Source organism: Cydia amplana, chromosome 7, assembly GCF_948474715.1.
Source record: "Cydia amplana chromosome 7, ilCydAmpl1.1, whole genome shotgun sequence".
Lineage (NCBI taxonomy): Eukaryota > Metazoa > Arthropoda > Insecta > Lepidoptera > Tortricidae > Cydia > Cydia amplana.
In genome coordinates this window covers 12,824,437-12,849,205 of record NC_086075.1, presented here as the reverse complement: position 1 = coordinate 12,849,205, position 24,769 = coordinate 12,824,437, and the positions used below count along the sequence as shown (strand labels likewise).

Genomic DNA, 24,769 nt, shown 5'->3' with positions numbered 1-24,769 from the left:
ATACCTGAAGTAAACCATCGCCGGGAAGGTCTTGATAGAATATCGTTTGGCTAATTGTGGATCTTGTATTTTCACCATATGAATACCGTAAACGTCGCATTCGTCGTCTATCTGCTCTAGTCCTTCCAGAATAGCGTCGCAAATATGACAGTTCAATTTGTCTGGAACAGAAATTTGTGAAAGATAAGCATGTGGTAGGCATTAAGTAGGTATTAAGTCGTCGTACATTTGAAAACAACGTTACTTACAAAAGTATACTGCCAAGTACTGTGTTTCTTCAACCATATTTTCTAACATCACTCTGGTTATCAATTCAATGCGGTCTTCAGTTTTCTGAGTAATCAACCATTGCAACACCTCTTCCTCCTCCGCCAGAGAACCTTCGTACACATTCGGAATATTGTTCTCAAAATACACCAACACTGGGAAGTCAGTAACTCCATACGACTCCGCTATCGAGTAATCTTGTGTCTTCACGAACTTTATTTTATGTCGGTCACAATCGTCATCTATGTTTTCCAGTTCTTCCAAAATGCCAGCGCATTGCTCGCAGTCAAGCGAATCTGAAACGGGCATATATATTACCAATTAAATTGTTACGACAGGTTGTCAGTTATTAGCAATTGGATGGGGATATTATGTGCTGTAACTCTGAGCTTGCACATCATTTATTAAAACTACGATAGGATATGAATCTAGTACAGAGATGGCGGTTTTCGTATTGTTTAATATACAAAAAAATATTTTCTGTCCATTAGACTGTCTGTCCACTCTACTATTTTTTTTACAAAATTGTGGCACGTTGATCAAATAAGATTCATCACCATCCCTGGTCTAGTGACTAGATCTAGAAAAGTTATCGAGCTCTACCTACGAAGACGCTACTATCAACTGGAATAAGTATAAGAAAATAAAATGCAAAACAATATGGAAATAAACGGATATACAATGCAACAGTCTAAAAAATTACGCATGCACGTGCAGTGAAATTCTTCATAGTCTTTTAAGATGCGACTAAATACAGGGGCATAAAAGGTCTGGTGGTAAAATCGTGATTTTTTTTAAAGTAAAGGGTGTTCAGGGGAAGGAGTACCCTCTTCTGGCGCCTCTTCGTCTTCAGGATCTCTTTCTTTGTCTTTCTTTTTCTGTGCTTTTCGGATTGCTTTTGAATTGCATAATTCACATAACGTTTTGTTCCCTAATAACAATTTTAACGGTTACTTATTTATTTATATTAGATACTACTACTATTGATTCTGTACCTGTAACAATGTATTTCTCCTCCCTGTGTGGGTTAATATTTCAGGTTGAATTACCTACGTAACTAGTAGTTTTAGTATAGCGTTGTGTGAATTAGTTGTGTATTGTACAGACTGTACAGTGTTAATAGTGTGATACAAGATCAAAGCCGACACTTACAGAAGTACACAGCAAGGGATCCTTCCTCTTCTATCAATTTGAGCAATTCTTTACCCTCAAGTGCTTCAATTACATCACCTGCTGGATTCTTTTGAGTCAACAACCAGTTTAATAACTGATGTTCATCGTAAAGATCACCTGCAATATTTAATATCATACTTTGACTTGTAGATACATCCGTCAATAAATCGATATAATGTTATTTCAGTATTTACCAGCGTAAATGACAGGGTCTTTAGATCCCATTTTGAAGAACAGCACAGCAGGTAAAGCGAAAACTCCAAATTCCTTGGCCATCTGCTTGTCATCAATCTTGACAAAGTTGATACCGGCGCCGTCAGCGTCGTCGTCAATGTGCTCTATCTCCAGCAGCACTCTGGGACACTGTTTGCAGTCATTACTGTCTAAAACATGTCATATGTGCAATACCATTGAAATTATAATGAACCGTCTATTTAATATTCACCACTTCAAACTGATAACTCACAAAAGAATACTGCTACATAATCGGATGTCTGTCGTATTTTCTGAAACATTTTACGATTAACTTTTTCTATGTGATCCGTAAGTTCCATGTTTTCCGGATTGGTCAACCAGTCCAAAATCTCTTCCTCGTCATCCATGTCTCCGTCGTAATTGATGTATTTGCCCTTTCTGAAGTAGGTGATACCGGGCGGATTGCGGAAACCGTATTTCTTGGCCATTAAACGATCGCTGCATTTTACTACTTTGATGCCGTACTCCGATGCTTCATCGTCGATTAGTTCCACGTACCTTAGGATACGCGGACTCTCTGGATCGTCTTCTCTATCTAAAAGTATAAATATAGTCTAGCAGACACAACGCTTTTGAAAAAAAAAATACATTATTAACGAAGCTGTAAAAGTGGTAGATACTTACAGAAAACAACAGCTAAGAATTCTTTTGTGTCAATGTATTTGAACAATTTTTCTCTTTCAATGTGTTCAATACTTTCATCTTCCTTTTGTTTGACCATCCATTCCAGCACTTCTGATTCATCCAGTAAATTACCTAAAATATTTCCATCGTTACTAATTTGCTGAAAAGGCTGTGTAAATTAACAAATGAATTAAGGAACCCACATCCATTTTAATTATATTTAAAAAACTCACCCGTTTACATCCAATAAACGTCATGCTCGGAATATACTACAGCAATACCATGCTGACATCATTCGTAAATTAATGAATAATGATAAGATTAAGTATAATAGAAATAAGTATTTATTATAACAAAAACATATTGATCCAGCGCCGACTAAACAATAAATAACAGCCATGCGAATTTTCGGTCAAACAATACAACTTACATATCGCCATATATTGTCACTCAATACCAGCACCGATCAGATAGATAATGGGTTAAAAAAGGATCCTTAAGTAAATAACAAGAATTGTACGTCAGCGGCATTGCGTTGGAGTTAAATCGAGAACAATAATTATTTTATAAGTTTTGTAGAAAATAAAATCTATGTTTATATCAACGGTTTATATTCTAGAAAATACGTAAAATAGTTTATTAAATCTTTTACAAAATAATGAGATTCTATGAAGACTAGAAAACTATATGAACATGAAATCCTTACAACAATAAGTCTTTCAGATGACTCGGCAAAATACAATAAGAAATGCCTTCGTGTTGTTGTTTTCTCTCACTTTAATTTAAAAATATTGGAATCAATTTACAATAATAATAACGATTTATACATCTGTTCATAGTCACAAAACGTCCCAATATTTGGTCTTCACATGTTCAATTAAATCGTAAAAAAGTATTTTTTTAAAGATGACAAGAATGCTCCGTATTCACATTTGGTAGAGTTAGTGCTGATTTGTATAAAGTTTGCTGATGTAAATACAGTCCATTTGCGTTCAGTTAAATACAACATTCAACCCTGTTACGTGCTTGCAGGAATCAAGGGACACGAGGTTACAGAAAGCTAGCGTGTTAATGTGCAACAACCGATGCAACGTTAGGCTGGACTCAGAATTAGAGGTGAAACCGTATTGCAAGGACTAAACGTAACATTCGTGTCCTCTTGATGCCCGTGCACTTTCTTGCGGCAGTATCAGATGATAAATACTGCTACAAGCTATATTCTAACATGTAATTTTACCACCACCAAGTAGTTTCAGACCCATGTGAACCTTTTTTTCCTTTTCCCTTTTCCGGCTTGGCGAGTGCTTTCGACCCCTTGGCGGGCTTTGCTTGCTGCTTGGGGCTTGCCTTCTCGAGTTTCTTGGCCGGAACCTTGGTCGGGGTGGCTTTGGCTACTTTGGTCGGACTTTGAACTTTAGTGGGACAGCACTGGTAGGGTTCGTAAGTCATTTTTGGGGCGGCCGGTTTCGCCCCCAATCCAATGTAGAAACAGCGATCGCCTGCAGTCAGTAAAAATCTCTTTTATGACCCGTAGAAACCTTAATTAGAATAGTTAACTGCGAGTTAATGCGCGTATATTTTGTTATGCGCTGTCTAGAAAAGATGAATGTTAGTAAAGGTATAAGAATTCAGAAAACATTTATTGGTAAGCGCGAATGACTGCAGGCGACAGCTGGAATGCTATGCTAGGACCCATGCGAGTTCCATAACTCGACCATGCAGATGTGTGTGTGGGGTACGTCCGTGCCTCCGTGCAGGGTCTCAGGGCCAACCTTCATTTACCTGTAAACATTCGTTTTATTCTACCGAAAAAACTATCGTCTTCATCGTCGTCGTCGTCATCCTCGTCATCATCATCATCGTCGTCATCGTCATCATCGTCGTCGCCATCATCATCATCGTCTTCATCGTCGTCATCATCGTCGTCGTTGTCATCGTCGTCGTCATGGTTTCGCAAAGTCTTTCTTTTATACTGAATTCCTTTCTTTTGCCCCAAATAATTGTTCAGTTTCTTTTTAGATTTTACACTGTCATCGTCACTGTCGTCATCATCGTCATCGTAATTTTTTTGGCGTTTTTTTTTACTCCCTAAATTGCTACCGCCTTTACTTCTTTTTAAGGTTGGTTCATCATCATCGTCGTCGTCATTATCATCGTCATCATCATCATCATCATCGTTGTCCTCATCATCATCATCATCGTCATCCTCATTATCATCGTCGTCGTCCTCATCATCATCGTCGTCCTCATCATCATCATCATCATCGTCGTCCTCATCATCATCATCATCATCGTCACTATCGTCATTGTCATCACTATCGTCGTCGTCGTCATCATTACGTTTACTTTTCACGGAATTTCTTTTTACTTGTAAAATTTTCGAACCTATATTATTTCTCGGATATTTATTTGATATTGTTTTTGATTTATAAATTCTTTTATCAAGCTCGTCATCATCGTCGCTGTCTTTGTCATCGTCGTCATCGTCATTGTCATCGTCATCGTTATTGTCATCATCATCATCATCGTCGTCATCGTTATTGTCATCATCATCATCGTCGTTATCGTCGTCTTTCTTACTATGTTTATTACCAGGAATACGGATTCTTAATTTACCAACAGTTTTCCATGTAGCTTCTTTATTTTTCCTTAATTTTAATAATTCTTTTAATTTAGACCCTTTTACTTCGTTTTCTTTGTCGTCATCGTCGTCATTGTTGTCATCGTCATCATCATCGTCGTCATCGTCGTTATCGTCATCATCATCATCATCATCGTCGTCGTCGTCATCATCATCATCGTCGTCGTCATTATCATCATCGTCGTCGTCGTCATCATCATCGTCATTGTCATCATCATCATCGTCATTGTCATCGTCATCATCGTCGTCGCCGTCGTCATTGTCGTCATCGTCATCTATTTTCGGCTTTACTTTCCCATCTTCCTTCCTTTTTGGATCACCAGGGAATCTAACTTTCAATGTTCCCATAGTCTTCCATTCTGTTGGTTTTACCCTTTTCGGTGTATTTTTCTTGTCCACATCTGCATTTCCGCCAAACCCCGAGGCTTTACTACCATCTGCATTGGCCTTCGATTTAGTATTAGCTTTATTTTTATTTCGGTTGCTATCTTCACCTGCAGGCATTAGTAACTGTCATGCAAAATGACATAGCTCAAACATCCAGCATTTTTAGCGTAAAGAAATAACAATTTTATATTTAGAAGTCTTTCTTTAAGAATGATGTCATGCACGTAATATTGAATAACAGAATAAGTAATATAGTCTCTAAGTCAAAGATCGTTTATCCTTAATTAAAAATCTAGAAATGGATGTGGATTCTTACTTTTTTGATCTATAAGCCACTGGAGGACCTTTTTTTCGTTCTTTAAGTCACCTATAAACAGGATAAGGAGTTAGGTTAGCATATAAAGTATTTATATAAAAAGTCTTCCCTAAATCCATTGATTAGGAATTTTAGTAGTTTTTCATTGAGGAAATTTGGCATTATTCATTGACAGTGCCTTGATTTATTTCGTTTTTTGAACGTTACACAATTTCTTAGTTTTTAAGTGGTTAGTTTATTTACATAATGTAATAGTGTAACGTTTAAAAAATAAACAATTACTCTACAAGGTGTAACCAAAAATAGTGCCGATCAGTTTAAGGGCGGCCTTAAATCCCCACTGTTTTTGTTACACCTTATATAAATGATTACCATTTTTTCACTCAATTTATTCTTGACGTTGTTGATAATCCTTTTTTAAGAGCCCATCAACGTGCACACTAGCGCCACTGCTAAATAATCGTGATTATTTAAATTTAACGAAAGATATTTAAAAAAAAGGGTGCCGCTACGTATTGTATATTGTATTAAAGTACCTTTTTGAATACATCAAACTAGTTTCCATGTTGCTGGATTCGTCAATCTATGCGTCCAAAGTTAAAACGGCCGTTTTTGTTTTGAGTTCATAGATTGACGAATCCAGCAACATAGAAACTAGTTTGATGTATTCAAAAGGTACTTTAATACAAGATACAATACGTAGCGGCCCCCTTTTTTTTTAATATCTTTCGTTAAATTTAAATAATCACGATTATTTAGCAGTGGCGCTAGTGTGCACGTCGATGGGCTCTTATAACCAAAAGATTGAATTCGATAGCACACGCTGTGCAAGCGTTATTTATACGTCATAATTTCATGGAAGTTTAACATTTCAAATAACACTTTTGCACTGCGTGTGCTATCAAAATCGTTGCAGTTTTGTCTTGGTCAGACACATACGAAATAAAAAAAATAAGATTAATATTTTAATTACGACATATTTGAACTTACCATCGTACATGATCGGAACCCCGGTCTCATAGTATACCAGAGCTGGGAAACTGAAAATGCCAATGTCCGAAGCCAGTTTGGAGTCCTTGGACTTGACGAACTGAATCTCGTATTTGTCTGTGTCGTCGTCAATTGTCTCCAGTTCTTCGAGTACATCGTCGCAGGTGTCGCAATCATCACTGTCTGTAATAGTAAACGACAGATTACAACTAAAATGTCTCCCGAACAATTAATGGTCCTACTCCACAATTTATTTACTACTTGCGACCCGCGCCGGCTTCGCACGGGTTAAATAATTATATATAAACCTTCGTTTTGAATCACTCTATCTATTTAAATAACCGCATCAAAATCCGTTGCGTAGTTTTAAAGATCTTATATATATCTTTAAAGATACAGACATACAGACAGTGTGGGAAGAGACTTTGTTTTATACTATGTAGTGATAGTGATTTCAATGACAGGACTTGCGTAATAAAAGTCAAAATTATTAAAATCGATGAGGATACTTACAAAAGAAGACGGCAAGATGTTCCACATCTGCAATTAAATCCTTCAAAGTCTTCCTGTCCACGCTCTCAATGACGTCAGGCTGAGAGTCAACCAAATCCAACACCCAGGACAAGATATCTTCTTCATGCATCAGATCGCCTTCATAGATGGTCCTGAACTTGTGGCGGTAGAAAGCTAAAGCCGGCAATTCAGACAGGTCGTATTCCTTCTCCACTCCTTCATCAGAAATCTTGACGAAATCTATGTCTTTTTCTTCGCACTCGTCATCGATGTTTTCAAGCTCGCTGAGTACTTTTTGAGATTTCTTGTCGCCCTCCTTGTCTGGAATAGTGCAGAAATGAAAACATTTAGAGAGAATACTACATATTTATCATCGATTTACATCGATTTTAGTATCAAGAGAAACTAAAGAGGAAAGTGAAACTTCTCAATCATATTCACTTCTTTTTTTTCTCCTTATTTTTCTTTCCGTAGCCTCTTATGTTTGTAACCCTTTGTGTTTTTTTTCTCTTGGAGCCATCATAAATTGTATCTCTATTTACGGCCATTTTTGGTTTAATTATACAATATACCTACTTATATAAATTTATTATAAAAAAAAATTATAATTATTAATTTATTATTATTTATTATAAATTTATTTATTTATTATAAATTTATTATTTATTATTTATTACAAAAAAGTCAAAATTTATACTCCATTACACGAACTATAAAGGGAGTAAAAAACAAGCAACAACGGTTGCACTCCGGGAGTGCCGATAGAAGTGAAAACTCAACCTCATATGTTACCGACGCCGACGCCCGGTAACACGATACATACCGACGTTTAGCGGAGGTATTCTATTTATTTATAATATATTATTATCATTCTCAAATAAGATCACACTTTTTCATTTACATGTTTATTTATATTCTGCCATGACAACGTCAAATTATTTGAACATAGGTAGTCTTGAAAAGGAGTCCGCAACATAAATGTCAAATAACATTGAGTTTTTCTTTATTGATTTAAATGCCATTTAAATTATGAGTGGCCACCTTACGGGGCTTACGGTCACGTGATCGCCTTACGCCCCTTACGGTCACGTGATCGCCTTACGCTGTCTCGAGATTTTCATTTTTTCCCCACCTCAAAAAGTGCCCAGCGCCGCTAAAGAAGTTTTCACTTCAAAATAATAAAACGACTTAAATAGATACTTACAGAAAAAGACAACGATGTGGTCGTTTTCGGCTAGGATCTTCTCCAGCATCCTGGAGTTGACCTCCTCGATCTTGCCGGGGATCTCAAGGGTGTCTTCGTCCGTCAGCCATGACAGCACTTCATCCTCGTCTTCGATGTCCCCTGGAATACATTTCATTGGCGAATTATAAATAATACTCCTTTGTTCATTTTTTTGTAAAGGCCTTATCTTCAAACAAGACAAAAAAAATGGATTAGCGTTTGGGCCTAATTATATAAAGAACTTATGAAATGGTCGCACGTTTGTTATATTTCGGTAAATCAATGAAATCAATTTTGATCGGTAATTTCTTTTGTTTTTAATTTGATTTCTTAGAGCAATTTATTTATGCTGATGGATACATTTTATACTATAACAACCAACCAAGTTGTAATTATCCAACTCAACAAAAAATATACAGTAGACTAGTTTGTCAGGTACCTAACTCACTTGGCATAAGTTTTAAAAAACTTACTGCTGAAGAACAATTTTCAGTTTAGCTAAGAAAAATTTTGTGAGAACGAGAATATTTGGCAAGATTTATTCCAACCACAAAAGTATGATAATTTACTTATGCTGTGACAAATGTAAGATTAAGTAGTAAACCGGGTTGACTTTCAAATGCAGGGGCGACTTCGATATTTCAGTTTTTCAGCCGTTACATATTTTTATTCGGATTTTTTAGTAGTAGGTAAACAAGTATGTATAATAATCTAACTTGTTACACGAACAGTTCGAGAAAATAATGAATAATGATAATTTAGTGGCAGTTTTAAAACTATCAAAGTATCCCCAAAATTTCCTAAAGTCACCTCGTTTTACGGTACTACACAAGTACACACCCTTGTAAATGAGTGGGTCCTTGTTCCTGAAGAACACGAGCGTGGGGAAGGTCTTGATGCCGTACTTCTTGGCGAGCGCCAGGTCCTCGGTGGTGACGAAGATGATGCCCGTCTCGTCCAACTCGTCGTCAATGTTCTCAAGCTCGTCTAGGATGTTGTCGCATTCATCGCCCTCTTCGCAATTGCCGCCTGGAATAATTAGTTTTTTTCTTGTTTAGATAGTTTAAGTATGAAATGTGAATCTGGATACCAAAAGGACACTTGCAAGTCGTGACTCCATGGTAGCTAGTTTTATAGTTTTGATAGCCTCCATTTCTTATTTGTTGAATACCTATATGATGTTTTTGTGATGATTTTAATTAAACTTGTTGTTAGCCTCGAAAATGCTGCAAATTATATCGTATTACGAAATTTGTTCCTATGAGATTAAGCGAGGTTATAGTTTAGCCGGGAAGCCAACGTATTGCCATTGAATTGGTATATATAAATTGGTATTCAATGTACATTTCTATCTCTATCACCACATAAGCAACAAGTTTTTAAATTAAAGAAAAATGCAATAAACTACACCTCCGGCAGGACTCGAACCTGCCTGATTTCCTTTAATTCCTTTTTTTCCTTTAATTTAAAAAGATGTTCTATCGCTCGCGGACGCGCACATTTCTGCGAAAAAATAGGTTACCACATAAGCAAGATAACTGAGGTACATACCTAAGTTAAAAAAAAAAACAATATCAAAAATTACTTACTGAAATAAACGACCACGTATTCGTGTTCTTCGATAAGATCAGTCAAGATCTCATCAGTAACTTCCTCAATGGTAGCGCTGTTCTTCTGTTCAATAAGCCACTCCAATACTTCATCTTCATTCATCAGGTCACCTTCATAGATAGCGGGGATGTTCTCTTCGAAGTATACGAGAGTCGGCAGATGGTCGATACCGAATTCTTTAGCTTCATTCTCGTTATCCATTCGCACAATAACGATACCTTCCTTTTCTAGTTCATCATCAATGTTTTCCAGTTCGTTGAGGATCCTTATGTCTTGTTTGTCCTCTTTGTCGTCTGAAATATTAAAAGTACATTTAATAATTCCATACAATGAAAAGGGAAAGTATTATACTACTCCTTGACTAAGTTTGATACTTACAAAAGATAACAGCCAAATATGGTGTACTTTCTATTAGTTTGTCCATCATCTCATCAGTGACTTCAGGAATTTCACTATGTCGTTTCTGATGTAGCAACCAGCCGAGTAATTCATCTTCCTTCATCAGATCACCTTCGTAGATGTGAGGGATGCCTTTCTCGAAGAAAACCATAGTTGGAATGGAGTCAATACCATATTCCTTGGCTTCTTTATCGTCATCAATCTTGACGAAGGCAATGTCATTCTGGTCACATTCGTCGTCGATGTTCTCCAGCTCAGAAAGGATCTTTTGACTCTTCTTCTGGTCCTTGTCGTCTGAAATAAATTCGAAGAACTGTATTTCATTTTTATGTCAGTTCTTCACGGGACAGTCGAGAACGATTCAAGACGTTAATCATCGGTGAAGTAATTTGTGAATTTGGCATTGTTTCAAACTGGCCAATGTTAAGGGTACGAGAGTGTGGAGAAAATACTTACAGAACAGCACAGCGACGTATGGCATTTTCTCGATGATGAGGTCGAGCATTTCATCAGTGATGTCCTCAATTTCGTCGCTCTCCACTTGATACCTGAGCCAAGCTAATACTTTCTCTTCCTCTTCCAGGTTTCCTTCGTAATAAGTCGGGATACCCTTTTCGAAATACAGAAGAGTTGGGATCTTTTCAATGCCGTATTCTTTGGCTTCGTCATCATTGTCAATCTTCACAAACGCAATACCGAGAGAATCGCACTCGTCATCAATGTTCTCAAGTTCTGCTAATACCTTCTGAGATTTGCGATCGTTATTGTCATCTGTGAATAAAAACCATAGTTTTATCAGAATTACGAATGTAATACGAATGTGTAGGTAAATAAGAGTGCTCAAGTAAGCTACCAAACAGATGACATGTATCACTAAGGTGTGTGTGAATTATGATAGTTATCTCTTGTTCTAGTCTACATATACATCATACGTATGTATTTTACAATAGCTATTTACAAGAATGAAATGTCTGGTCTGTCTAGTCGTCGGTCTGGTGTTAAAAATCATATCCACATTCAAACTGTTCTGGAAACGGATTTTATTAGATGTTGCATTTGTTGAAAGCTGTATAGTGTGAATTTACAGAATAGCACGGCAACGGTTTTCCCGTCCTTGATCAACTTGTCGAGCATCTCGTCGGTGACGTCCTCGATCTCGTCCTTCTCCAGCTGGCCGACCAGCCACTCCAGTATCTCTTCCTCGTTTTCAAGATCACCTGGAAAATATGTGTGTTATAGATGACGTTGCAAAAGTTTACAAGACATAATCTAAGAACAATAACGGGAACTTCACATCAATCAAGTTACTTGATGTTTAGATTCTAAAAATAAAATAAGAATCTGAAAATGATCAGTGAGAAAAAAACTAAGGAAGTTTATAAATCTAGAAGTGTTTAGTGTTTAACATCTTTCAAAACAAGACCTATAAAACTCCCAGTTTTATGTTCAAACATACGAGTAGATGCTGCGATGTTTTCAGGTGAAAACATGAACTGTAATAAAATCTATGTAAACACAGTTCTTTATTTTGAAAGACTTTTATTGCAAACAAGTCTATTCGAGATATTATTGTTACCGTCGTAAACGTTGGGGATCTGCTTCTCGAAGTAGACGATGGAGGGAATGTTGTCGATGCCGAAGGAGTCGGCGGCCTTGGCGTCGTCGATCTTGACGAACTGGATGCCGTGGCGGTCGCAGTCGTCGTCGATGTTCTCGAGCTCGCCAAGGACTGTCATTGATTCCTCGTCACCGTGGTCGTCTGGGAAAATATTTTGTTTATTTGATCGAACGACAGAATACAGATATACTGAAAGGTCTAGAAAGAACTAAAAATTCCTCTGTGAACAATTATTCCTCTGTGAGTAGGTAGTTTGTTGAGGATTTTTGGTAAATATGACTTTACAAGGACACGGAATATGTGAAGTGAAAATACTATTATTAATTAAACCATTTTAATGCATACATACTGCCGAAGATCTTACAATTTCACCAGCATGAAATGGCTCAAGGTTACAAATGAACCTTAATCTATATTCGTGAAAGCTATAATTTCCCGTTTGACGTCATTTACAAGTGTAACCCACATTTTCTCCTTTGAAGCGAGTGTAAATATATTTTTAGAACACGTGCGTATGGTATGATTGATTGTTTTTTATTTCAATTAGCTATGTAGTGAGAATGCTGACAATAAAAAGAAACTGGCGATTTAAAAAAAAAAAGATAAGTACCATACTGGGACTGACGAAATGAAAAAAAAAACCTTTAAAAAAGTCTTCAAAAGGGATGGACTAGTTGAGTTTATAGGTGTAGTTAAAAACCGTGTACGTACAGAAGACAACAACAAGGTTATCCACGTTGCCGATGAGGGTGTTGAGGGTCTTGGCCGTGACGTCTTCGATGACATCTTCTTCGTCACCGGTGGACTTGTTGGCGATCAACCACTCCAAGACATCCTCCTCTTTGCTCAACTCACCTACAATTTCAATGTCGCGTTTGAATACAATGTGAATTTTATTAGATTACCTAACCACATTTTACCATTTATGAAAATAATAACAACTGAATACTGACAAAAATAGATACTTAAAAAAACATAGGTAAGTAGGCTTTTTGAATATCTAAGTATAACAATAAAACTATTTTTAATAAATGACAAATTATCAATCAATGCTACGAATGACAAGACACTGGTATGATTACTGCAAATTATGCTATGCGGAATGCTGCCAAGGCGTGCATATGATGCATCCGTCCATGTCGTAACCATCGTAACTAATCCATAAAAAGCTCTGTGACTCACTTTCATAGATAATTGGTATTTCATGCCTGTAGTACACCAGTCTTGGCAGCTCCCCAAGACTGTACTCCTCGGCTAGTTCTTCGTCGTGGATCTTGACGAACCCGATTCCCAGCTGGTCAGCTTCATCATCTATGTTCTCCAGTTCTTGAAGCGCCTTCGCACACTTCTTGCATTCGGGCTTGTCTGAAACACCATCACGGGATATTTCAACTTTAAGATCATCTGCTTTAAAATTGTTATGTGTGCTTCTGTTTGCATACCTCCATGCTCCGAGGATTCTAAAGCAGTGCTATTATTGTATTATGATGAGTGTTGTGTGTTATTGGAAAATTAGGTGTTTTAATCGTGTGTGCATATTATGAAGCGTGTGTCGTGCAGTATGCCTCAGGCATCCTCCGATTCGCATAAGTAGAATATAAAGCGGGGTCGACTAAGTCCTATGTGACTATGCTATAACAAGGTGTCTGGATTATAATCGCTAAACATATAAAGTGCGTTGGGGTTTCACTAAAACTGTTACCACATTTTCTGTTTCTATTCAAATTGTATTATTACACAAATGTGCATCTCGACCTCGGCCATATTTCTCTGCATGGTCCCGAGTATATAAATAGGTGAGCGTAAACAATTTGTGACATGCCGCCCGCTCCCATCACAGATTTAGGTCAAGGTCAATTCTAAAACCGACGAAGATTTGGGTTGGTTCGGGGTGTTTGATGAGACAATGGGGTTTGAATAGTCCGTTGTCGTCGGGGAGAACGCGACGTGCGTGACAGGTCGGTGGGGCCGTCAATCCCGGCGGCTAACGACGGAAATAGAAGCTCTGAAATAGCTCGCCACTCGGCCCAATAATGCAAACGCGTTTTTGATTCTACTCTTCCTTAGACTAGACCGGATTGATAGTTTGGCGATATCAAGTAGGTAGCTCGAGATAGCTTGAGTTAGGCAGCTTGCTTTAGAAAAACTCTTCGGTGGTCCATGCGTCGATTCTCTGATCAGAAGTAGATTTAATCTCAAGAACTAGTACATTTTAGTTTAAATTGTAGTAAAATATTTTTTATAACCACAGCGCCGATGACGCGTTTGTGACCAAAATTATTGGCTTTAGTTATGTTATAATTATATAACAGATGAAATTATTGTAAAGAGAATTGCAGGTAGGTTCCTAAATATTGAATTATCGACTGTGTCAGAATTTTTCCTATGACTTAGCTAGTTTATGTGGTATTGTGATCGAGCCAAAATTTTAACTAAATTTTCCTCTTTGATTAATGTGTAAACATTTAAACCTAAGATTTTCCCTTACTGCCAATTTAGTTTCGCTGAAGCGAAAGCGCGGCTGAAACATAAAATTACACAAATACTAGGTATTCTACAAAGCGAGAAGAGTTATGCCACACGAACATAAAAGGAACATGCCGCCAGCTAGAATCTTACTTACTGTTCGATGGGCCGCAACTTTTGTGGTCAGGACCTACGCCAAAAACACAGTAAAAACCAACGCCACAATGTACAAGTACAGGAACACCACAGTACGCTTAGAGATAGAATGGCGTACCCCTGTAATCCATAGCTTCAAATTGAAAGACATTTACAATTACAACTACTGTACATTACTGTATTTATAAAAACGCTCCAATGAACCCAAAGTGAGTTAACTATTTATTAGTTTAAAACGCTGGGGAGATTTTTAATTCCGCATAAAAACCAAAAATGAGTACTTAGGTCCATCTTGCATGCAGCTTTAACATGTTATAAAATATAGCTCATTGTATAATATGAAACATAATTATCCTCTTTACAGGCCGTAAATACGAAAAACTAAGATTAACACTGTTTGAAACTTGAACCCGAGGTGGCCGGAGATTTATGTCTTGATGTCGGCCTTGATGTACATACATACACCTAAGATGCTTTGAGACGGTAAGTATCCTAGTGGGTAGTTTTTATCGCCAAAATTACACCCATTAGGTATGTATATCTGCACACGCAAGAAACTCATTTTCTATGAATCCACCCACCTGACATGTTACAGCAAAGTATTTTTAGAGATCACTTTAATTTCAAAGGAGCGGAATGTTAGTTCAGAAATTGCTTTTATCACGATAGCTGATAAGTGGACGAAGACGAAAACCCTCATTCCACACGTATACTCACAAAAGAGAACAGCAACGTAGTCCGTGTCCTCGATGATCTTGGACAGGATCTTCTGGTTTACCTCCTCTATCCGGTCCGGAAGGTCCATGGCTTCTAAACTCGTCAGGAAATCCAGGACGCTCTCTTCGTCCATGAGATCTCCTGGAAATGGTAAAAGAATTTTAATAGTTGACACATGCCACCTAATTAGTTGTCTCATGCCATATATGTTTCTGTTCCTATAATATCAAGTTGATTCTGATTAAATATTTCATCATGGGTTATAGTCTCCTGAAACTAAAAATACCATCATATGTTTTATCAGTCACCGAGTCCAATTATTTTTAGACTTGTGGTTTTTCTAATGTGACAAATTAAAACATAACTTTATATTTATAACAGTCACGTTAGTCATCGAGATACTTTTTGTAACGATTGCCTTTGAAGACCGTGACTGTGACTTGTCGGCTGCGAATTAATTGAAAGCGTCTCGAATATCTTAAATTTTTCGGAAATTAATCATTGCTGTATTTAGCAATTTAGCTGCTCCATTCAGATTTGGTATTTTTAACTTAATAGTGTTTAATCAGTTGTATGTAGATTACGATTATAGATTTCTAAGAACATCGTCAAGTCGTTAGACACTGCAACGATAACGGTATTTAACAGCAGACACCGATAATCGAAATTTTATTATGTAGGTGAGGGTGGGGAGGGTCGATCCCTAGGGGACACTTGGTAAACTTCATTTTTAATCAAACCAAACGAGATACAATTTTTTGCGCTGGTAACACTTATTCATTCGTTCCTAACTTCACGTTCTGTCATGGCACTGTATCGGAAAAGTCAGTGGTTCAAAAATGGCGGACGGTGAAAGATTTTCCGCGTACTATATTCAATTTTCGGTAAGCTTTAACTGGATTTATTTTATAATATGAGATGGAAATGATGTTAGTGAGTGTGCTTATTTTATTTGTTGTTTATTGAAGTGATGATTAACTTGGATTACATTGATATACGCGAACACATATTTCCAGTACGGCATGTTTTATAATCTTACTATGTATGGGGAGACTTTGACTTTTTCTTCTGGGGAGATATGATTCCGGGATCATGTCACCCCCAAAGCGATCAAGTATACATTGTAATAAATTTACTTACAAAATGATTCATAGAGCTATCATAAATATTTTCTTTTCTTTAGTAAATCATGCCGCGAAAGTACGACCAGAGAAACACTGATTTTAACTTTCAATGTTTTTGACTGATTATTGTTTATTAAAACGGATTTTAATGGCGTATAATTCAGTTTTTAATTATACAACCGACTCCGAAAACGGAATTATCCCCGTGGCCTTTGAAAAGACTGACTAAAGTTGACATCAACATTTTACGAACTACCCGTACTTGGTCTTTTTTATCAAGTTAAACGTTTTATACACAGGGGATGTTACTCGGTCGACAAAAACACTTATAACGATATTTGGTTTTCAACCGGCGATATTTTTGTTTTTATGGATGAAATGCTATTTCAATGGCTTTCCGACCTTATGTACTATAGAACCGACGGTCCATAGAAAGGATTTTAGGATTATGCAGCTCAAACACCGTCCTCGAAACGTGAGCAGTAAATTTCTAAACTTATTTATTATAGTAAACAATAACGACCAGTGATGGGTAAAAAAATTAAAATTGCTGTAGGTATCTGACGCTAAAAATACCTTCATAAGAACTTTAAAAAAATGAGCTTGTTACAAGAAATTGTATGTTAATAACTTAGATTTTTGTTTTTTTTTTTTTGGTACAAAAATTGATTTCCTATTTTATGTTGTTTTATGTATAATACGATTACATTGTTTTTTAAAAGTGTAAGATTATGGATTAATATGTGTTTGATATCTTCATATATTAATTTTCTGTAGATAAAGTGAATAAATTAATGTAGATACTACCCTCGAAATATGACATTCCCACTTAAAATCTTTTTACCAAGTGTCCCCAAATCTGGAAGACTTGATCCCTTCGGCTTAGACATCTGATTACCGGAAATACAACTTCAAAGCATGGAAGATGCAATATATATATATGTTTGCTGTGTATTTTACAAATTATAGATGCATTGCTAATAGCGATCCGAGTTATATAATCAATGAGAATCTGGTATGGGGAGACATGGTAAAAATATGTTTACCATGTGTCCCAAGAACCAGGGTCACTTGATCCCCCTAGGATCAAGGCTCCCGACCAGGGGTAAACAAGTCTCCCTTACATAGGGGACACATGGTAAAAGTCAACACTATGGGTTTTCATTAAATAATGATCTAATTTATTGCACAAATCTGTTCTAATTCAAACTATTAATGAAGAGATAAATTCTGAGTCGTATGGTGTATAAAGTTTTTTAATACTACAAATAGTTAAGAAAATGTATGCTAAAAACAAAAGGGGTGATCAACCCTCCCCAGTTTCCCCTAAGTATCTGCCACTCTATCGCTCTTGCATATTTGAGCGACATCAGATAAACTATAACGAAATTTCGATTTTCGATATTCGCGGTAAAACCTCAGTATAACGCTCATATTGCGGTGCGAATTTACTGCGGTATAGAGGTACTCTGTATATACCTATAATGTTTCTCAGCTGGATTGGAACCATTGTCAAAACTATTAAAATAAATAAGATAATATTTTCCGCATTCAAGACTGGTACGCCCACATGGTCTTTTTAGAAATCGCTATCTGCGTAAATAACTTTTACAATGTCGCGTAGCAATTCTTTTAATTTGTTTTTAGCACCTGCCGTTTTTGGGTTTTCATCGTCATCATCTTTACAGATGATAGTTGCAGCTACTAAAGAGGTATTTTGAGGAGGTAGTCTAGAAGAGCCTACATTCGACAAATGTCTAAGATAAGAGGTAGATACCTATTATCCAGAAAGATTAGAAAAGCTTGCGCGCTACATCTACTTGAATTGAATTTTTGGTACTAAGCTTTTATCAATGACTGTACTGTACTTTTCTTTCCATCACTAGCAACTAAATACTCATTGGTAGTACAATTCTAACAACCCCAAACACAATTATTAGGTTAATTGTTTTATCACAGAGTTCTTCTATGGCCACTTTCTGTCTTCATCATCAGATCAGCTCGATAGTACCATAATATATTGCATTGTCACGCGACTTACATATGTATGCAAATTTTGAGCTTCATCAGAAACCGGGAAATGGGTCAAAATTAACTTGCAAGATTTGATTACAGGCAACTGGACAGGCAAAAACTAAATAAAAGATTATAAAAATCATAGATAAAAAAATACATAGATTGCTCACTCCATAAAGACTATTATTTTCACAGTATACAACTACATCTAGCATCGAGTAGCGGAACTATCAGTACTGCTACCTATTTGTCAAGTAGCAGTACTGATAGTTCCGCTACTCGATGCTAGAATTGCTATGTAGACTATGAAAATAATAAGTAGTCTTTTTGGTACCAAAACTGATGTATGGAGTGAGCACTCTTGTCTTACTATATTTCTCTATGGTAAAAACTAAAAAAAAAAACTAACCTTCGTAAATGATCGGTTCCTTCTCACGGAAGTACGTGAGGGCGGGGAATTTCGTGATGCCATACTGCTTGGCGAGCCTCTTGTCGTTGATCTTGACAAAGTCCACCCCGAACGTGTCTGTGTCGTCGTCTATCTTCTCTAGCTCTTCTAGCACTTTGTCACATGTCACGCAGCTTCTTGCATCTGTTGGTGGTATGATAAAACGTGAGTTGTAATTAACCTCCGTTGAGTTGTGACTGTGATAAACAGAGTAGGGCGGATTATTCAACAGTGTTTTTTAATGTTTTAATGTTTTAATGTTTATTTGGGCACAAACGGTACATGTTTTTTATAACTAATGTGAATGTCTATACATAATTCATAAACCAATACAGTTGCCACCACTTACTAGCTCATAAACGACAACACGTCTAGATTGTTTATCGTTTTTCTAATGCTCAAAAAACGAACTATAGGGATCTCCGAACTTTCTGACCCGAGGGCTACGACTAGGGTTGCCAACCGTACTATATTATATAGTATTGTACTATATTTTGGCTCTCTGTACTATATACTTTTGGAAAAATATATAGTACGCTATAATACTATATTTCCGATTAAACGTATGTTACACTTATGTTTAGTATTTTATCTAAAAGTACCATATTTTTTTGAAATGTACTATATTTTTGATGCCCTATTCTGGAAAATACTATATTCTACCAAAAAATAGTTGGCAACCCTAGCTATGACCTCAGCTCTCCAGCCTTCGGCACAGAATACGTATGTAATAGTACTATATACCGTACAGAAAGGACACTTCCTACAAATCCGAAGTTTGACAGCGATTCAGGGTCGAATCATGATATCCCTTTCTAACTTATGGCACTATCCCTTTCGGCTATTTAGGGTTGTCAAAATTCAAGTGATTATCTTATCTGTGGTCGTGCACGAAAAGGGACGTACAGTTGTGTCAACCCTAATAATTAATAGGTTAAGTATTTAATACGTGGCGCAAACACGGAGCAATGCTGAGCCGAACGGAGCCGAGTTTGCCCGATTTCAGGAGTGTCTCCCCACTGCTTCCGGGCAGGATTATATAGCCTATGGCCACATCATTCCTTTCCGCGTGCCAAAAGTAAGGGCTTGCAGACCGAATCTGGCTAATTTTGAGCATTTGTTCCCAATATGTGTTTAGGCAAAAGAACTAAAACGCAATAGATTTCGTTGGCGTTGTTTCGTCAGGGTTTATGATATGAGTATAGATAAAATCCATTACATATCAAGATCAGATGTTTAAAGTTCGAATCCGTTCCAAACTTATATGCTCTACGACGACTACGAGTGCTACGCCGTAGCCCGTAGCAATAATTTTAAACACTCTGTAGAACGGTATTCAGATTATAAAATTTGTAATGGTTTTGATATTGACATAAGAATAATACGATCGCTCAATGTTATTGTACGCAATACACCGCGAGCCGTAACGTAATGTGGTCGTAATGCTCTAGCTCACCTCACATTTAGCGGTGCGCACGAGATGTAGGTACTGCGAGCTGTATTTAAGTCGTAATGGTCGTACTCATATCATAACAATAACATAACAAGTTGATATTTTAAAACTTAGAATAAAATTGGCCCCCTTTCAGAGTATAGCGGCGCTCTGAAAGGAGGCCAATTTTATTCTAAGTAGCTTTATGTTCTTAAAAAAGTATCTGTCAAAAGGAGTGCTGGTACAGTCACCATCAGATATATCGGGGCGGCCAAGGTGCTCACAAATATCTGAGCACGTCTCTATTGTCAAGGCGTTTGCTTGTTCAGATATTGTGAATACCTTGGCCGCTCCGATATATCTGATGGCGACTGTACCTAACGTAGTGTCACGATAGACAATAACGCCCAGAACAGAAGGCTAGATGTATATACCTACTCGTATGTTATTTTTAATAATATAATAACAAGCAACCTAAAGAAGAATCTAACAACATAATGGCGTTCTTCCTGAACAGCTGTTTGGCTTAATATCGTAGTTTACCTACGTACTTAGTTTATCTTTTTTAGGGTTCCGTAGCCAAATGGCAAAAAACGGAACCCTTATGGATTCGTCATGTCTGTCTGTCCGTCTGTCCGTCTGTCTGTCCGTCCGTATGTCACAGCCACGTACTTTTTTCCGAAACTATACTGTTGAAACTTGGTAAGTAGGTAGATGTATTCTGTGAACCGCATTAAGATTTTCACTCAAAAATATACAAAAAAAAACAATAAATTTTGGGGGTTCCCCATACTTAGAACTGAAACTCAATTTTTTTTTTTCATCAAATTTTTCTAAACTGAATAGTTTGCGCGAGAGACACTTCCAAAGTGGTAAAATGTGTCCCCCCTGTAACTTCTAAAATAAGAGAATGATAATAAAACTAAAAAATATATATGATGTACATTACCATGCAAACTTCCACCGAAAATTGGTTTGAACGAGATCTAGTAGTTTTTTTTAATACGTCAAAATCTCCTAAATACGGAACCCTTCATGGGCGAGTCCGACTCGCACTTGGCCGCTTTTTTTTAACAAGCTCGGCTCGTCTGCCGGTCATTTAATTTTGAGAACTAGGTACAGTAAACTGCAGAGATAACTGACCCCCTCTGCAAATTTATAATTATGCAGGTGGGTCACTTATCTCTGCAGCTTACTTTACGTAGGCGGTGCGTTAATGTAAATTATGTCAAAACTTTATCAATTATTTACTTAAACAATTGTGTACGATGCTTGGTAGGATGTATTTTAAGGAGGTATTTCTCATATTATCGTCATGTATGTCCCACTTGTTTAAAACAAGCAACAACGGTTGTACTCCGGGAGTGCCGATAGAAGTGAAAACTCACCTCACTATGTTACCGACGCCCGGTAACACGATACATATACATACGTTTAGCGGAGGTTTTCTATTTATTTATTATACATACATTATTATCATTCTCAAATAAGATCACACTTTTTCATTGACATGTTTATTTACATACTGCCATGACAACGTCAAATTATTTGAACATAGGTAAAGATTCTTGAAAAGGAGTCCGCAACATAAATGTCAAATAACATTGAGTTTTTCTTTATTGATTTAAATGCCATTTAAATTATGAGTGGCCACCTTACGGGGCTTACGGTCACGTGATCGCCTTACGCCCCTTACGGCCACGTGATCGCCTTACGCTGTCTCGAGTTTATCATTTTTTCCCCACCTCAAAAAGTGCCCAGCGCCGCTAAAGAAGTTTTCACTTCAAAAAAGTTGCAAGTTCATTTGCTAGTACAAAATTTTCAACCAGCTATATTAGTCTTTTTTTCTACGTAAAATATTATATAATCAGTAATCTCCTTACTAAATCATAGTTAATTTTATTAACACGTTCACTGCGTTACGGGGGCTTTTGAACCCCGTTCGATGTCATCATTCAGTGCGGAGGCTAAAAATCGTGTCTTACTCGCTGGTGCGGAAGCTGTATCTTGGTTATTTTTATGACTACGATAAAGAAAAATATAGTTTTGAGTTTCTTGTCAAAAGTATAACCAAGTGGTATATTCAAAATATACGAGGTATCAGGAACCCCGTACCGACCAGGGAACAAAAATTGCATTCTAGTGCGATACGGGTTCCAGTGAACCCCGTATAGACTTTAGCTGGCCCGTACGGGGTTATGGCCACAAATTCACTAGTGCAGTCATCATTGCAAGAGTTTTTATCGGCAAATTAAAAATAATGCGTTCGAGAGGGTGTACTTCCATTTGGGCCAAATACCTTTCCCCAAATTTCACTTCCCAACAAACTTATCGCAATAGTTTCATTTCCCAAAGGAACCTTTAGCAAAGTTACACTTCGCATATAATTTATTTGGTCAAATATTTGGTCTCATTGCAAAAACAATGTCGTTAACAATTGGTATAGTTTAGAACAACTAATACACTTCACGACATTATCATATCACTAAATGTTACGTATTGTTGACTGCTGGTCGGAAGTCAATTTTGATACCAATCAGTTTCAGACATGTTGTGTCGGAAAGTGACATTTTTATTATTAGAACTTTAGGTTTCAACCTAAAAAACTATATCTAGTTATTGATATAGTAAACACTAAAATATCGTTTGTTTTATTTCCCATCACTATTGATTTATCGACATAACTAAGGTATGTGCGTTACGGGGTTTGATAAGCCCCGTAGGTTTTCAATTTTAGTGCGATACGGGGTGAAAATAACCCCGTGATTTAATTTCTATATATTTTCATGCGTTTTTATCGTGTCTACATGCGAAGCGAACTTTTAAACTTGTCTAAAAAGAAATTATACAATATAATATTTCAGGACTTTATAGCCGTTTTAACAGACTTGGGTATACGGGGCACTTTATACCCGTAACGCACCACGGTGTAAACCACTACGGGGCGGATTAGGCCTCGTAACGCATTAAATTTTAGGTACAGGTTTTGGCTTGCCGCAGTGAACGTGTTAAGTCGACCGGCCTACAGTTGCCGTTTTTAGGGTTCCGTACCCAAAGGGTAAAACGGGACCCTATCACTAAGACTTCCCTGTCCGTCCGTCCGTCCGTCTGTCACCAGGCTGTATCTCATGAACCGCGATAGCTAGACAGTTGAAATTTTCACAAATGATGTATCTCTGTTGCCGCTATAACAAATACTAAAAATAAAAATAAAAAAATATTTAAGGGGGGCTCCCATACAACAAACACGATTATTTTGCTCTATTTTTTGTTGACGGTGCGGAACCCTCCGTGCGCGAGTCCGACTCGCACTTGGCCGGTTTTATTTCCAACAATACATCGGAAACAACCAACATTACGCAAACACATCGCTCGGCTATTTTAAATGTCCTCTGATTCATATGGAAAAACGTCAGAAACGCGTAATGCTACGAAATGCATAGCTACAAATGTGATGGGTATTTTTAACTCAACCAAAATGATGGATGGACGGGCAGAGTAAAGATAGCTGTGACCTGTGACGTCGTCTGATTGAGAGTTTTGGAAGATACATAAGCTGGAACACGCGGAAGTAGGTAAATGGGCATTTTTATTTTAACTTGTACTTTAAAGCGCGACTTAAGTCGTGTTTCAGTAACGTCTAATCGTTACATTCCTGAAAAAATGTATGGAGTTTGACATTGACCGTCAGTTTTGTAACGATTGCTAACCGGCCGTTAATGGTACACACACGTAAAATATTAATACTAGATCTGTGGGTGGGAAGTGAAAACGCCCAAATAGGTACGTAAAAAAAACTTTACATTTTATTGCTCATATTGTAAGTTTTTAACTGACTTGCCCCATAATCCATAACCTTTAATGAGGTATATTTACTACATGTAGGTTGTAGTTTACGAGTAGATAATACTAAGAATAATGTATTGTATATACTTAGCTGATGATTGAGATGACCATAAAGTGATTCCTTTACTAACACATCTTATTGGCTTGATTGTAGGTTTTGATAGCATTTCCGATAATTTGATAGGGTTCTTGTAAAAGGGTGTCATTCTGAATTCCTAACAACGTTTGTCCTAAAGTCACTTGCCCTAACTGGTTTGTCCTAATGGGCACATGCCCTAACGATCAATTGTCATAACGATTATTTTCCATAATGTAAGGTTCTAAAAAAAACCGGCCAAGTGCGAGTCGGACTCGCGCACGGAGGGTTCCGCACCATCAACAAAAAATAGAGCAAAACAAGCAAAAAAACAGTCACCCATCCAAGTACTGACCCCACCCGACGTTGCTTAACTTCGGTCAAATATCACGTTTGTTGTATGGGAGCCCCACTTAAATCTTTATTTTATTCTGTTTTTAGTATTTGTTGTTATAGCGGCAACAAAAAT

General features: G+C 37.1%; 1 protein-coding gene across 5 annotated transcripts in view; it reads right to left on the bottom strand.

The window, feature by feature from the left end:
- Positions 1-24,769, bottom strand: part of LOC134649525 (uncharacterized) — a 30,053-nt gene that overhangs the window by 1,885 nt on the left and 3,399 nt on the right. Inside the window, exons 2-24 of one of the 5 annotated variants that reach the window (XM_063504286.1) lie at positions 18,908-19,090; positions 15,359-15,499; positions 14,643-14,675; positions 13,202-13,384; positions 12,731-12,874; positions 11,978-12,160; positions 11,487-11,618; positions 10,858-11,172; positions 10,381-10,695; positions 9,981-10,295; positions 9,232-9,420; positions 8,371-8,511; positions 7,167-7,487; positions 6,654-6,836; positions 5,664-5,714; positions 3,588-3,818; positions 2,320-2,451; positions 1,907-2,230; positions 1,635-1,823; positions 1,420-1,557; positions 1,094-1,198; positions 249-563; positions 5-161 (exon numbers count right to left, since the gene is read on the bottom strand). In XM_063504286.1, the coding sequence (XP_063360356.1) occupies positions 5-161; positions 249-563; positions 1,094-1,198; positions 1,420-1,557; positions 1,635-1,823; positions 1,907-2,230; positions 2,320-2,451; positions 3,588-3,818; positions 5,664-5,714; positions 6,654-6,836; positions 7,167-7,487; positions 8,371-8,511; positions 9,232-9,420; positions 9,981-10,295; positions 10,381-10,695; positions 10,858-11,172; positions 11,487-11,618; positions 11,978-12,160; positions 12,731-12,874; positions 13,202-13,384; positions 14,643-14,675; positions 15,359-15,499; positions 18,908-19,090 (4,420 nt within the window). The remainder of the gene's footprint in view (positions 1-4; positions 162-248; positions 564-1,093; positions 1,199-1,419; positions 1,558-1,634; positions 1,824-1,906; positions 2,231-2,319; positions 2,452-3,587; positions 3,819-5,663; positions 5,715-6,653; positions 6,837-7,166; positions 7,488-8,370; positions 8,512-9,231; positions 9,421-9,980; positions 10,296-10,380; positions 10,696-10,857; positions 11,173-11,486; positions 11,619-11,977; positions 12,161-12,730; positions 12,875-13,201; positions 13,385-14,642; positions 14,676-15,358; positions 15,500-18,907; positions 19,091-24,769) is intronic. The other 4 variants (XM_063504288.1, XM_063504287.1, XM_063504289.1 and 1 more) reach the window with 4 other exon arrangements.